Here is a 14,928-nt window from a genome sequence, read left to right on the forward strand (position 1 = left end):
ATCAGAATCTCAATTGTTTCTTTTTTCATTTGTTTTTCTCAGAGCTTGATGAATTGACATTCAATTCAAATAGAAAAATAAAGGTGGAAGAACAGCCAAGAAATTTTTGAAGAGAAAACTAATGACAGGGATTACTTACTATAGTAAGTAGAAGCCAATGGCTTGACCCTAAAATAAGCAAAAATGAAAACAATAATATCATTTACTGAGTGCTTACAATGGGGCCAAACCCTGACACAGCATGGTTTACTTTTCACAGCTCTGTGAGGTGGAACCGTTACTGTGACATTAGCTTTCACTTAAATATGGAGACCCAAGCGGGAAGGCGCTTTCCAAACCCACAAAGCCAATACGCTACAAAAAGATTCCCAAAAAAAAGAGGACAGACACAAATACATGAATGTGAGCATTTAGCGTTTTAAAAAAGAGCATTTCAAATTAGAAAGAAAGAGACTGATGATAACAAATAGTGCTATAAAAGTACCACAAGGGAAAATGGAAGAATATTTTTATTATTTAGGCAAGGAGACGAGCTTCCTGAGTATTATATAAAGGTTAGAACCATAAAAAAAAAGAGTGACAAACATTTTTTAACTTACATATGGTATTTAAGTCTTTAATCAAAGAGAAAAAAATTTAAAGGTGGTATCAGAGAAGACTCTTGAGAGTCCCTTGGACAGCAAGGAGATCCAACCAGTCCATCCTAAAGAAAATCAGTCCTGATTATTCATTGGAAGGACAGATGCTGAAGCTGAAACTCCAGTATTTCGGTCACCTGATGGGAAGAACTGACTCATTGGAAAAGACCCTGATGCTGGGAAAGATTGAAGGCACGAGAAGGGGAAGACAGAGGATGAGATGGTTGGATGGCATCACTGACTCAATGGACATGAATTTGAGCCAACTCTGGGAGATGGTGAAGGACAGGGAAGCCTGGCGTGCTGCAGTCCATAGGGTTGCAAAGAGTCGGACATGAATGAGCAAATGAACAACAACAGATATGGTATTTTAAAATAAAAGACTTTTAAAAGTCTTTAATTAAAAAGAAAAAATTTAATAGGCAAAATAGCTTTCAATATGTGTGTGATTTAGGATCAATATCCCTTATATATAAACAGCTTTTCATTTCAGTTCACTTCAGTCGCTCAGTCGTGTCCAACTCTTTGCAAGCCCATGATTCACAGCACACCAGGCCTCCCTGTCCATCACCAACTCCCAGAGTTCACTCAGACTCACGTCCATTGAGTCAGTGATGCCATCCAGGCATCTCATCCTCTGTCGTCCCCTTCTCCTCCTGCCCCCAATCCCTCCCAGCATCAGAGTCTTTTCCAATGAGTCAACTCTTCGCATGACGTGGCCAAAGTACTGGAGTTTCAGCTTTTAGAATCATTCCTTCCAAAGAAATCCCAGGGCTGGTCTCCTTCAGAATGGACTGGTTGGATCTCCTTGCATCCAAGGGACTCTCAAGAGTCTTCTCCAACACCACACTTCAAAAGCATCAATTCTTTGGCACTCAGCTTTCTTCACAGTCCAACTTTCACATCCATACATGACCGCTGGAAAAACCATAGCCTTGACTAGACAGACCTTTGTTGGCAAAGTAATGTCTCTGCTTTTGAATGTACTATCTAGGTTGGTCATAACTTTTCTTCCAAGGAGTAAGCGTCTTTTAATTTCATGGCTGCAATCACCATCTGCAGTGATTTTGGAGCCCAAAAAAATAAAGTCTGACACTGTTTCCCCATCTATTTCCCATAAAGTGATGGGACCAGATGCCATGATCTTAGTTTTCTGAATGTTGAGCTTTAAGCCAACTTTTTCACTCTCCTCTTTCACCTTCAACAAGAGGCTTTTTAGTTCCTCTTCACTTTCTGCCATAAGGGTGGTGTCATCTGCATATCTGAGGTTATTGATATTTCTCCTGGCAATCTTGATTCCAGCTTGTGCTTCTTTCAGCCCAGCATTTCTCATGATGTACTCTGCATAGAAGTTAAATAAGCAGGGTGACAATATACAGCCTTGACGTACTCCTTTTCCTATTTGGAACCAGTCTGTTGTTCCATGTCCAGTTCTAACTGTTGCTTCCTGACCTGCATACAAATTTCTCAAGAGGCAGGTCAGGTGGTCTGGTATTCCCATCTCATTCAGAATTTTCCACAGTTTGTTGTGATCCACACAGTCAAAGGCTTTGGTATACTCAATAAAGCAGAAATAGATGTTTTTCTGGAACTCTCTTGCTTTTTTGATGATCCAGTGGATATTGGCAATTTGGTCTCTGGTTCCTCTACCTTTTCTAAAACCAGCTTGAACATCAGGAAGTTCACGTTTCACATATTGCTGAAGACTGCTTGGAGAATTTTGAATATTACTAGCATGTGAGATGAGTGCAATTGTGCGGTAGGTGAGGAAAGGGTGGCGGTGAGGAGATACCCCTCATCCAAGGTAAGGAGCAGCAGCTGTGCTTTGCTGGAGCAGCTGTGCTTTGCTGGAGCAGCTGTGAAGAGATACCCCACATCCAAGGTAAGAGAAACCCAAGAAAGACGGTAGGTGTTGCAAGAGGGCATCAGAGGGCAGACACACTGAAACCATACTCACAGAAAACTAGTCGATCTAATCACACTAGGACCACAGCCTTGTCTAACTCAATGAAGCTAAGCCATGCCCATGGGGCCACCCAAGATGGGCGGGTCATGGAGGAGAGGTCTGACAGAATGTGGTCCACTGGAGAAGGAAATGGCAAACCACTTCAGTATTCTTGCCTTGAGAACCCCATGAACAGTATGAAATGGCAAAATGAAAGGATACTGAAAGAGGAACTCCCCAGGTCAGTAGGTGCCCAATATGCTACTCAAGATCAGTGGAGAAATAACTCCAGAAAGAATGAAGGGATGGAGCCAAAGCAAAAAAAAACACCCAGTTGTGGATGTGACTGGTGATAGAAGCAAGTCCAATGCTGTAAAGAGCAATATTGCATAGGAACCTGGAATGTCAGGTCCATGAATCAAGGCAAATTAGAAGTGGTCAAACAAGAGATGGCAAGAGTGAACGTCGACATTCTAGGAATCAGCTAACTAAAATGGACTGGAATGGGTGAATTTAACTCAGATGACCATTATATCTACTACTGCGGGCAGGAATCCCTCAGAAGAAATGGAGTAGCCATCATGGTCAACAAAAGAGTCCGAAATGCAGTACTTGGATGCAATCTCAAAAACGACAGAATGATCTCTGTTCGTTTCCAAGGCAAACCATTCAATATCACAGTAATCCAAGCCTATGCCCCAACCAGTAACACTGAAGAAGCTGAAGTTGAACAGTTCTATGAAGACCTACAAGACCTTTTAGAACTAACACCCAAAAAAGATGTCCTTTTCATTATAGGGGACTGGAATGCAAAATTAGGAAGTCAAGAAACACCTGGAGTAACAGGCAAATTTGGCCTTGGAATATGGAATGAAGCAGGGCAAAGGCTAATAGAGTTTTGCCAAGAAAATGCACTGGTCATAACAAATACCCTCTACCAACAACACAAGAGAAGACTCTACACATGGACATCACCAGATGGTCAACACCGAAATCAGATCGATTATATTCTTTGCAGCCAAAGATGGAGAAGCTCTATACAGTCAACAAAAACAAGACCAGGAGCTGACTGCGGCTCAGCTCATGAACTCCTTATTGCCAAATTCAGACTGAAATTGAACAAAGTAGGGAAAACCACTAGACCATTCAGGTATGACCTAAATCAAATCCCTTATGATTATACAGTGGAAGTGAGAAATAGATTTAAGGGACTAGATCTGATAGATAGAGTGCCTGATGAACTATGGACTGAGGTTTGTGACATTGTACAGGAGACAGGGATCAAGACCATCCCCATGGAAAAGAAATGCGAAAAAGCAAAATGGCTGTCTGGGGAGGCCTTACAAATAACTGTGAAAAGAAGAGAAGTGAAAAAAAGCAAAGGAGAAAAGGAAAGATATAAGCATCTGAATGCAGAGTTCCAAAGAATAGCAAGAAGAGATAAGAAAGCCTTCCTCAGCGATCAGTGCAAAGAAATAGAGGAAAACAACAGAATGGGAAAGACTAGAGATCTCTTCAAGAAAATCAGAGATACCAAGGGAACATTTCATGCAAAGATGGGCTCGATAAAGGACAGAAATGGTATGGACCTAACAGAAGCAGAAGATATTAAGAAGAGGTGGCAAGAATACACAGAAGAACTGCACAAAAATGATCTTCATGACGCAGATAATCACGATGGTGTCATCACTCACCTAGAGCCAGACATCCTGGAATGTGAAGTCAAGTGGGCCTTAGAAAGCATCACTACGAACAAAGCTAGTGGAGGTGATGGAATTCCAGTTGAGCTATTTCAAATCCTGAAAGATGATGCTGTGAAAGTGCTGCACTCAATATGCCAGCAAATTTGGAAAACTCAGCAGTGGCCACAGGACTGGAAAAGGTCAGTTTTCATTCCAATCGCAAAGAAAGGCAATGCCAAAGAATGCTCAAACAGCTTCTAGTATGGAATAAATAAATGAACGATCTGTTGGTGGTAGTCACAGTGGTAACCACCGTGGTGGTCCAGTGGTAAAGGATCTGCCTACCAATGCAGGGGACACAGGTTCGATTCCTGGTCCAGGAAGATTCTACATGCCTCAGGGCAACTAAGCCTGTGTGCTACAACTACAGAGCCCATGAGCCCAGGAGCCACAGCTACTGAAACGTGTGCATACCCTTGAGTGCTCAGCAGCAAGAGAAGCCACCACAATGAGAAGCCTGCACACCGTGACTAGGGAGCAGCCTGAGCGCAGCAATGAAGACCCGGAGCAGTCAAAAATGAATTGGAAAAAAAAATGACCATCTGTTGGCAAACTAGGCAAGCGATGATTTGTCTTCACAACTAGACTGCCACCCCCTCAAGGCAGAGTTGGTTTCTCACATGTGGATCTCTTTGGTTCAAACCCACAGGCCTGTGGTAGGTAATCAAGAAGGACTGGCCGGCAGCTTCTCCTGCCTCTCAGCTGCCTTTTCCTGCGCTTCTCTGCTGGAGAAGCTGATCCAAGGCTTCCAAACCCGGGCTCCCAGTCACACCATGAGTTGCAGAGTTAGTCACATGCTGGGGAGTGTTGTCCTGAGGGTGGAGTACTTTCACTCATGGCTAATACTTCTTAACTTTCTTCCTTGAAAAATGAAGAAACTAACTGACCAGCACAAAAATGATCACCTAAATATTTGCTAAATGAGTTCATGAATGATGACTGTCACTAATGTAAGAAACTCATCCAGCATACTGAGAATGAATTAAGGAACGATACAGATGTATAGCAACACCAAAAGGCCCAGGTTTACTGATTAGACTGCCCAATAGATAGAAAGAAACCTTTCAAATAAGCCAGTCTCCAAGATACATAATCGTATTCCACACACTCATTCCAAAACACACCATGAAGCCTTCTGCTAAGTATTCCCAACTCCCCCAAAGGTAGCAAGAACACGAACGCCTGTCAATAGCAGATCTTTTCTACAAAGTTGTCCTTGCAAATACTAATGGGGGGTGGGAGGTGGAGGGGGGGACACAAACCGATTTATTAAAAGTTTATGAGGAAAACCAATGAGAAAATCACAAGAATTAATTAGAACATATGGCAAAGAATCTGAACAATTAATATAAAAAGTAATTTTAAATGGATATTAAATAAGAAAAAATGCTTCAGTCGCACTTGCATTAAAAATACTTGTTAAACAAAAAAAAAAAACCTGTAATTGTAGGCAATTTGATCTTTTGAAATGATTCAATATTCAATGCTGGAGCAGTTCAATGAGTCAGACACAGTCTGCAAGTGAACTTGGAAATGGGTTCAATTCTGAAACACTATTTGGCAAAATGTCTCAGGAACCTTGGTTCACATTCTTTGACACAGTAATTTTCAACTTCTAGGAAATATTTCAGAATGTCAACTAATACCTTTGCACAAAGATTTTCATGCCAGCACTTTGTTTAATCAAGAAAATTTAGAGTTCATAAATATATAACAATAAAGGAAGTATTAATAAAATTCCTTCTAAATTATATTTATGGGGTATTTTTATAAGGATATTTTTATGATGTTTTCATGATAAAAGATTAAAGGTATGATTTCATATTGCATACATGTAAAAAGTTTCAATTATGTAACATCTGCAAGACAAAACACCAAAAAGTGTAAGGTATAGTAGTATTTCTTGGAGTCTTTGAGTCTTTGGGGTGATTGATTTTCTTCTTTAAGCCTTCATATGTGTTTTCCAGCTTCCCTGGTGTCCATAAAGAATCTGCCTCCAATGCAGGAAACCTGAGTTTGATCCCTGGGTCAGGAAGATCCCCTGGAGAAGGAAATGGCAACCACTCCAGTATTCTAACCTGGGAAACTCCACAGACAGAAGAGCCTGGTGGGTTGCAGTCCATAGGGTTTCAAAGAGTCAGACGTGACTTAGAGACTAGCCCATCACCAATTTAAATTTCAGAGAAAAAAACATTCCTTTAAATAATGACATTTCACATTTTAAAATCTCAAAGGAATGACTTTTTCTTCAGGGGACTCTGAACAGCTTTAAAATGCTAAAGGTTTTGAGCTACTGAACTACAAATTGTGAATCCTTCCCCTCCTCCCATCCATCTCTGTTCAATCTGTTCCTTCCAGGCCACTGCTGGTCAGTTCAGCCTCACACAGCTTGCTCCTTGGCTCTGAAGTGCTTGCTCTGAGTCACTCATTGGTCACCCATTTGTTTCTTGGTAAATATCAGGTTCCTTTAAAGTCACTCAGTAAACACGTGCCAAGCACCTCCTCCAGGAGGACTGTGTGCTAGATACTCGCCCATCAGAAGGCAGCACCAGCAAAGTCCCTGCACTCAGCCTCCTCCCATTTCCCCCGACACCTCTCCATCTCAATTGCCTCTTCCCCATCCCTCCCCCAGCAGCCGGCAACCATCTTGTCACTGGGGTGATTCTTAACAAGTCCCCCACCTCCTGTCTCCTATGTTGTATTCCATCTCCACTCTCTGATGGAGTTGTCTTTCTGAAATGAAAATCTGATTAATACACAATTAACCCTGCAAAGACATCACTTTGCCAACCAAGGTCTGTATAGTCAAAGCTATGGTTTTTTCCAGTAGTCATGTATGGATGTGAGAGTTGGACCAGAAAGAAGGCTGAGCACCAAAGAGTTGATGCTTTCAAACTGTGGTGCTAGAGGTGACTCTTGAGAGTCCCTTGGACCACAAGGAGATCAAACCAGTCAATCCTAAAGGAAATCAACCTTGAATATTCATTGGAAGAACTGATGTTGAAGCTGAAGCTCCAATACTTGGGCCACCTGATGCGAAGAACTGACTCAGTGGAAAAGACCCTAATGCTGGGAAAGCTTGAAGGCAGGAGGAGAAGGGGACAACAGAGGATGAGATGGTTGGATGGCATCACGGACTCAATGGACATGAGTTTGAGCCAACTCTTGGAGAAGGACAGGGAAGCCTGGCATGCTGCAGTCCATGGGGTTGCAAAGAGTTGGTCACAACTTAGTGACTGAACAAAAAACAAACCCTGCTTAAAACCCCTCAATGCCCCTCACCCCACTCTCTGGTCCCACCACCTCTACCCTTAAGATAAATTCTAAACTCTTAAATGTGGCTGCATGCTGGCCCTTCCCAACCTCTCCAGCTTCACTGATGACACCTCATTTATTCAAGAGATATTGCTCCATCAATTCAGGTGGAGCGCCGTCTGTGTCAGGCACTGCATTGGGTGCCGAAAAGAGAAAGGCATGGAAGTCAGCTTTCACTGAAGCTGTTTTCTGTCCTTGCTACTCAGAATGTGATAGTTGGGCCAGCGGCACTGGCGGCACCTGGAGCAGAATCTCAGGCGCTTTGGTAGACCTATCTGAATAGAAACGTACACATTTCGATCTGTAGGTGATTTCATATACACACCAAAGTCTGAGGAGCGCTGTTCTGTGTCTCTTCAAACTTCAGTGCTCCCTCACTGCTGTTGTTGTCTACACATTCCTTTCATCAGCCTGGGATATTCCCTGCCCTTCTCTCTGCCTAACTCAGCACTACCCTTTGGGTTCTGCATGAATTTCCCACCTGTTAGGAAGACTTCCCTTCCTGACCTCCTATGTCGGGAGTGAAGAGACAACCCCCAGGTGTGCCACTATCAAAACACTTAGAGCTCTAAACTATGGATGCTGCCCCTGACTACTGCAAACACTGTCAGAGCCGAGGCTGGGTCTGTCTTTTCATAACCGCATTCCTAGGAACAAGCCCAGGGGCTAACAGACTACAGGCAGACCTCACTTTATTGCGCTTCACAGACACTGCATTTTTTTTGAACAAGTTGAAGGTTTGTGACAACCTACATTGAGCAAGTCTATTGGTGCCATTTTTTCAACAGCATTTGCTCACTTCATGTCTCTGTGTCATATTTTGGTAATTTTTTGGCAGTATTTCAAACCCTCTACTAGCGAAAAGATTACAACTCACTGAAGGCTCAGATGATGCTTAGCAATTTTTAGCAATAAATTAATTAGTTAATTTTAATGAAGGCATATGAACTTTTTTAGACATAATGCTACTGTACACTTAATAAACAGTTATGTTTACAGTTATAGTGTAAACATAACTTTTACATGCACTGGGAAATCAAAATTTGTGGAATGGAACCTACAATATCTCTGAGGTATATTTTAGTTGGTTATTAAGAAGCTGTTAGAAAAAAAGCACAGAATTTGGTGCAACTGTAAAATTCCCAAGCTTAAAAAATAATTTAAAGTTTCTAAATTCCTCAAGAGAGGGTAGGATTTGGAGGAGTTGCAGCAAAGAACAGAATGCTAGGAAGAAGCCAACACTATCTGTGTCCATTTCTGCCCCATGTTGAATGCAGAGTTCCAAAGAATAGCAAACAGAGATAAGAAAGCCTTCCTCAGTGATCAATGCAAAGAAACAGAGAAAAACAATAGAATGGAAAGACTAGAAATCTCTTCAAGAAAAGTAGAGATACCAAGGGAACATTTCATGCAAAGATGGGCACAATAAAGGACAGAAATTGTATGGACCTAACAGAAGCAGAAGATATTAAGAAGAGGTGGCAAGAATATCCAGAAGAACTATACAAAAAGATCTTCATGACTGAGATAACCATGATGATGTGATCACTCACCTAGAGCCAGACATCCTGGAATGTGAAGTCAAGTGGGCCTTATGAAGCATCGCTACGAACAAAGTTAGTGGAGGTGATGGAATTCCAGTTGAGCTCTTTCAAATCCTGAAAGATGATGCTGTGAAAGTGCTGCACTCAATATGCCAGCAAATTTGGAAAACTCAGCAGTGGCCACAGGACTGGAAAAGGTCAGTTTTCATTCCAATCCCAAAGAAAGGCAATGCCAAAGAATGCTCAAACTACTGCACAATTGCACTCATCTCACACGCTAGCAAAGTAATGCTCAAAATTCTCCAAGCCAGGCTTCAACAGTACATGAACCATGAACTTCCAGATGTTCAAGCTGGATTTAGAAAAGGCAGAGGAACCAGAGATCAAATTGCCAACATCTGCTGGATCATAGAAAAATCAAGAGAGTTCCAGAAAAAACATCTACTTTGCTTTATTAACTATGCCAAAGCCTTTGACTGTGTGGATCACAACAAACTGTGGAAAATTCAGAAAGAGATGGGAATACCAGACCATCTGACCTGCCTCCTGAGAAATCTGTATGCAGGTGAAGAAGCAACAGTTAGAACTGGACATGGAACAACAGACTGGTTCCAAAGTGAGAAAGGAGTACATCAAAGCTATATATTGTCACCCTTATTTAACTTATATACAGAATACATTATGCAAAATGCCAGGCTGGATGAAGCACAAGCTGGAATCAAGATTGCCAGGAGAAATACCAATAACCTCAGATATGCAGATGACACCATCCTTATGGCAGAAAGTGAAGAGAAACTAAAAAGCCTCTTGATGAAAGTGAAAGAGGAGAGTGAAAAGGTTGGCTTGAAACTCAACATTCAGAAAACTAAGATCATGGCATCTGGTCCCATCACTTCATGGCAAATAGATGTGGAAACAGTGACAAATGTTATTTTGGGGGGCTCCAAAATCATTTCAGATGGTGAAATGAAATTTCAGCCATGAAATTAAAAGACACTTTCTCCTTGGAAGAAAAGCTATGACCAATAGCATATTTAAAAGCAGAGACATTACTTTACCAACAAAGGTCCATCTAGTTCAAGCTATGGTTTTTCAGTAGTCATGTATGGATGTGAGAGTTGGACTATAAAGAAAGCTGAGCACTGAAGAATTGATGCTTTTGAACTGTGGTATTGGAGAAGACTCTTCAGAGTCCCGTGGACAGCAAGGACAACCAGTCAATCCTAAAGGAAATCACTCCTGAATGTTCACTGGATGGACTGATGCTAAAGCTGAAACTCCAATACTTTGGCCACCTGATGTGAAGAACTGACTCCTTGGAAAAGACCCTGATTCTGGGAAAGATTGAATGTGGGAAGAGAAGGGGAAGACAGAAGATAAGATGGTTGGATGGCATCACTGACGTGATGGACATGAGTTTGAGTAGGCTCCGGGAGTTGGTGATGGACAGGGAAGACTGGCATGCTGCAGTCCAAAGAGTCACAAAGAGTCGGACAGGACTGAGCGACTGAACTAAACTGAGCCTTGAATGAAACCCCTGCAAACGCACTGGACATCCTTGTGTAAATTAGAAAGAGAAGTTCACCCCTCAGCACAGGTGCAGTTTTAGGTCAGGGTGCGCTGAGGACTCAGCAAACTGGTTTCCAGGTGTCCCCTATGCAGTGTTGCATCATCATATGTGGTGGTCCTGCCCTGTGCCCCAACTAAATCTAACCCAGTCTGGAGTGAATGGCCATAGGGAAGCACTGGAAACCAGGTCCTGGCTGTGCATGACCTTGGGTGAGGAATTTACCTTCTTATACAATGGAGAGGACATCCGCCATGCCTACCTCACTGGGCTTAGAGAATCAACATTTTTAAATAGAGTGGAGTCATAAATTTCACTGAGTGTATTTTCTAAAATCAAAGAGTAAGGTAAAAGTTTCATAGGACCTCAATCACTTTTGAGAATGCCTCCATAGCATCCATGAAGTAGAGCCCATGCCCAGGCTGACATGCCACTCCAGGGACTGGCATGTCTCTCTCAGTAAGCCCAGCACAACCTCCAGGGAGGGGAAAGATGCTAATAATTTGGTAAAAACATAAGCTGCACTGACCTGCTTCCATGCATAGCCCAGGTCTACCTAAGATACAGAAACAGAAATATCAGAATCATCTTTAGTGCAATGAGATACAATAGGATTGGGGTATGTGTCCACTGAAGACAACAGCACGTGGAATCACTAACTTGGTTTTAATTTTGTATCCCTCTTTTTCTCTTTAGTGCCCAACATGTATAGTGGACTTTGAGCAAGTTAAATGCATAGTCTAATGAAGCGTGAAAACTCTGAAGCAAAATACAAACGCATTGTCTTTGTGCTCTATGCTATGTATATCTATGCTCGGTCATTCACTCATATCCAACTCTTTGTGACCCCATGGAAGTAGCCTGCCAGGCTTCTCTGTCCGTGGGATTCTCCAGGCAAGAATACTGGAGTGGGTTGCCATTTCCTACTCCAAGGGGTCTTCCCAACCCAGAGATCAAACCTACGTCTGTTGTACCTCCTGCACCGGCAGGTGGGTTCTTTACCACCAGCACCACATGGGATCCCGATTTAGTACTCTGTGATGTGAGGAAATCTATGCTGTTCAGGACAGAAAGCTGCCAGCGTGGGAAACCTTTAGGTCACTCCCTTATTTCGGGGCACACAGGCAGAGTCCCCTCTCCCAGGAGAAGGCACTGCTGGCGTGCTCCTGGGAAGAGCTGTGGCTTTGACTTGTGTTCCCGTAGAGGAAGGGCTGGCATAGAGCCGGTCACCGTCTTTCACTTCGTTCCTCTCAGCCCTGTTTGGCAAAATGTCTCAAGACAGGAACTAGGGGAGGTAGCAGGGGAGGAACTAGATCTACTGGCTGAGGGGGTGAAATGAGCAAGGTAGCAGCTCTAGAGAGAAATCACGGGGCCAGCCCTCGCAGAGTCGCTGATGCTCAAAGATAATCTCTCGGCTCAGCATCTGCACCGGCCACCCAGAAAAAAGTCCTCTCACTTGTCTGCTCCAGCACTCCAGACTGGAAAAAAAAGCCCCAGGTCCTTCTGGATAAAAGCCACGTGTGCCCTTTGCTTTCCAGAGTGAAACACATCATCCTGAATGCCACCAAAATAAACACGTTTCCTCCCGTGCCACCTGGGCCACTCCAAACATTTTCTAGTGAACCAACGACCTACCTAGTTCAATCCTATATATAAAGAACAGGATTCTTTACAAACCAAATAGTGTTTTTAAAAACAGAAATCACCCTTCAACACATCTGCACCCTGTTACTGCCATGTTTCCATATGGCCCACTTTCCATACTTCTAATATAATTAATCTCCACTCAATAGGAAACCTCTAAGAGAAAAGTTAAGTTTTATACTTGTGTATGGCTATTGACCTAGATTCTTCATTACTATACTTTTAGAAGTGATTATAGAGAAAACAAATATGAATTAACAATACAAACACTATGACTATTAATACTGTCTCTTACAGAAAACTGGGGTCACCAGGGAAACAAAATTTTATTCAGAAATTCTTAATTGGGCAATCAACTGATAACACCTGCTGTGCTAAGCGCTATAGGGAGATAGATATGAAGGTGAACTGGACAGAGAATCTGACCTACCTGCTGTCTCCCAGCAAAATAGCCTTTAAGTCTACAAGTATCTTAAGCCAGCAACTCATCATAAGAAAATCAATAGGAAAAACACTAACTCTTGGCAGAAAAGACATCAAGAAGTCTTAACTGGTTAGTGAGAAGTACAAATGCTCCTGTGCAGAACTGGAACTCATCAATCCATACCACTTAGTCCAACGTACACAATGGCTTCAAGCCACAACATTTAGCTGATGATAGAAAAGAAAACCCAAGACAGCAATAGAGAAAGAGTAGATATGCTCTTCCAAGCACATCAAGGTATGATTCAGAATGTTCTGAATACTCACTGTTCTTCTTGTACATCAGAATTTCAAAGGAATTCATCTCATAGTTCTCAAAGGTTTGCCGCACTTTTTCAATGGTATCTTTATCGGTCAGCTCCCCATACATAAAACTGCAAAGCAACCAAAAAGCCCGAGTTAGATGAGTAAGTATTTGTTATCCTACAAGCATCTGTTGACTACCTGCTATACACCCAGCGCTGTGCTCTGCACTGTGAAACACGCACACACACACTGAAAACGTGCGTGCCATCAGAGAAGATTCACTAACGGAAATGGGATCAACAGTCAGTCACCATCTCCCCCCAGAAAGTAACGGTCTAAAGGGAGAGACACACAGGAAAACAGCCATCTAAACAGCAGATTAGGAAACAGTACGACCCTACATAGGAATTACAATGCACACAGTAGACACGGAGCACTGAGTGGTCAGACAGGTGTCCCAGAGGCAACGAGAAATGAGATCTAAAGAGCAGGTGGAAATTAGCTGAGAAAGGGAGTGAAAAGAATGTTCTAGGCAAAAAAAGGAGCATTGCAAAGGCACAGGGGTGAGAGGGAGGTTAATCCTGGAACCTGAATACGGTTCAGGTCAGTATACCTGGGATGTAGATACTGAAGGGAAAATTTGCAACTGATTATATACAGAAGTAAGCAGGAGTCAGACCATGGAAGAGACCATGGCATTACAGACCAGGTGAAGTAATTTAAACTTTATCCCAAAAACAAGGCAGAAAAAGCCACTGGAGGGTTTCAAGCAAAGGAGTTGCATAATCAAATCTGAATTTTAGAAATACAACTCTGGGAGACTTCCTGAGAAGGACAGCAGAATAAATTTGGATTACAGATTTTTTTCCTCTCCTAATTCCCAACAAAATAAACAAGTGAATAGGAAAAAAAAAATCACAAAAAGTCACCAATCGAACAAGAAAAAGGGTGCAATTTGATGCTCTAACCAAGATATAGGTAAGGAAAGAAAAGAAGATTCAGCAAGTCAGCCACTGTCTTTGCAGCTCCTTTTCCTGCCCACTCCCACTAAAAAGAAAACAGAGAACTGGGTTGAAAAAAATCAAGATGATAAAATTCTACAAATTCCTTCTAATTTCCATACTCCTCGCACTTGGAAAAAAATAAACCAAAAGGGTTAATAAGTTTAAAAAAGGTTAGTAAGGGCTACCTTGGTGGCTCAGATGGTAAAGAATCTCCCTGCAATGTAGGAGACCCAAGTTCGATCCCTGGGTCAGGAAAACCCCCTGGAAAAGGGAACGACAACCCACTCCAAGTATTCTTGCCTGGAGAATTCCATGGATAGAGGAGTCTGCAGGCTACAGTCCATGGGGTCACAAAGAATAGGACATGACTGAGCAACTAAGACTTTCACTTTTCATTCTTCACATTTGGAGAAAAGTAAACTAACAGAGTTAATAAACAGCATGAAAAAAAAATCAGGAAAAAACTCGGTAGTAGAAGCTCCTGTCTAGTAATAGTCTCTGCGAGGCAGTAACTGCCAAGACCATCCACTTTCTTGGGCCTCACACCGCATATGGTCTGAAGACCAAGGTTTATTCCTCTAGGAATGGGTTATGCCCCACCCCCAACAACTTGGTAGAGTGAACACGCACAGGACATTAACAGAATGCAAGAGAAGAAAAGCCATCCCTCAATGGGGCTGCAAAGGCCAGTCCTCCAACAAGGCTGCCAGTGGACGCTGTGAGCATGCCCCCTCTCCAGGCCTTCAGGTGACACCAACAAGGAAGAATGGCCATACGCAGCCCACAAGGCTTAGGTGATG

At 42.5% G+C, this 14,928-nt stretch overlaps 1 protein-coding gene across 2 annotated transcripts in view; it reads right to left on the minus strand.

The window, feature by feature from the left end:
• KCNH1 (potassium voltage-gated channel subfamily H member 1) overlaps positions 1-14,928 on the minus strand; it is a 432,755-nt gene that overhangs the window by 385,190 nt on the left and 32,637 nt on the right. For both annotated transcript variants that reach the window (XM_045165647.1, XM_045165648.1), the window contains exon 3: positions 13,146-13,252. In XM_045165647.1, the coding sequence (XP_045021582.1) occupies positions 13,146-13,252 (107 nt within the window). The remainder of the gene's footprint in view (positions 1-13,145; positions 13,253-14,928) is intronic.

This window comes from Bubalus bubalis, chromosome 5 (assembly GCF_019923935.1).
Source record: "Bubalus bubalis isolate 160015118507 breed Murrah chromosome 5, NDDB_SH_1, whole genome shotgun sequence".
Taxonomy (NCBI): domain Eukaryota; kingdom Metazoa; phylum Chordata; class Mammalia; order Artiodactyla; family Bovidae; genus Bubalus; species Bubalus bubalis.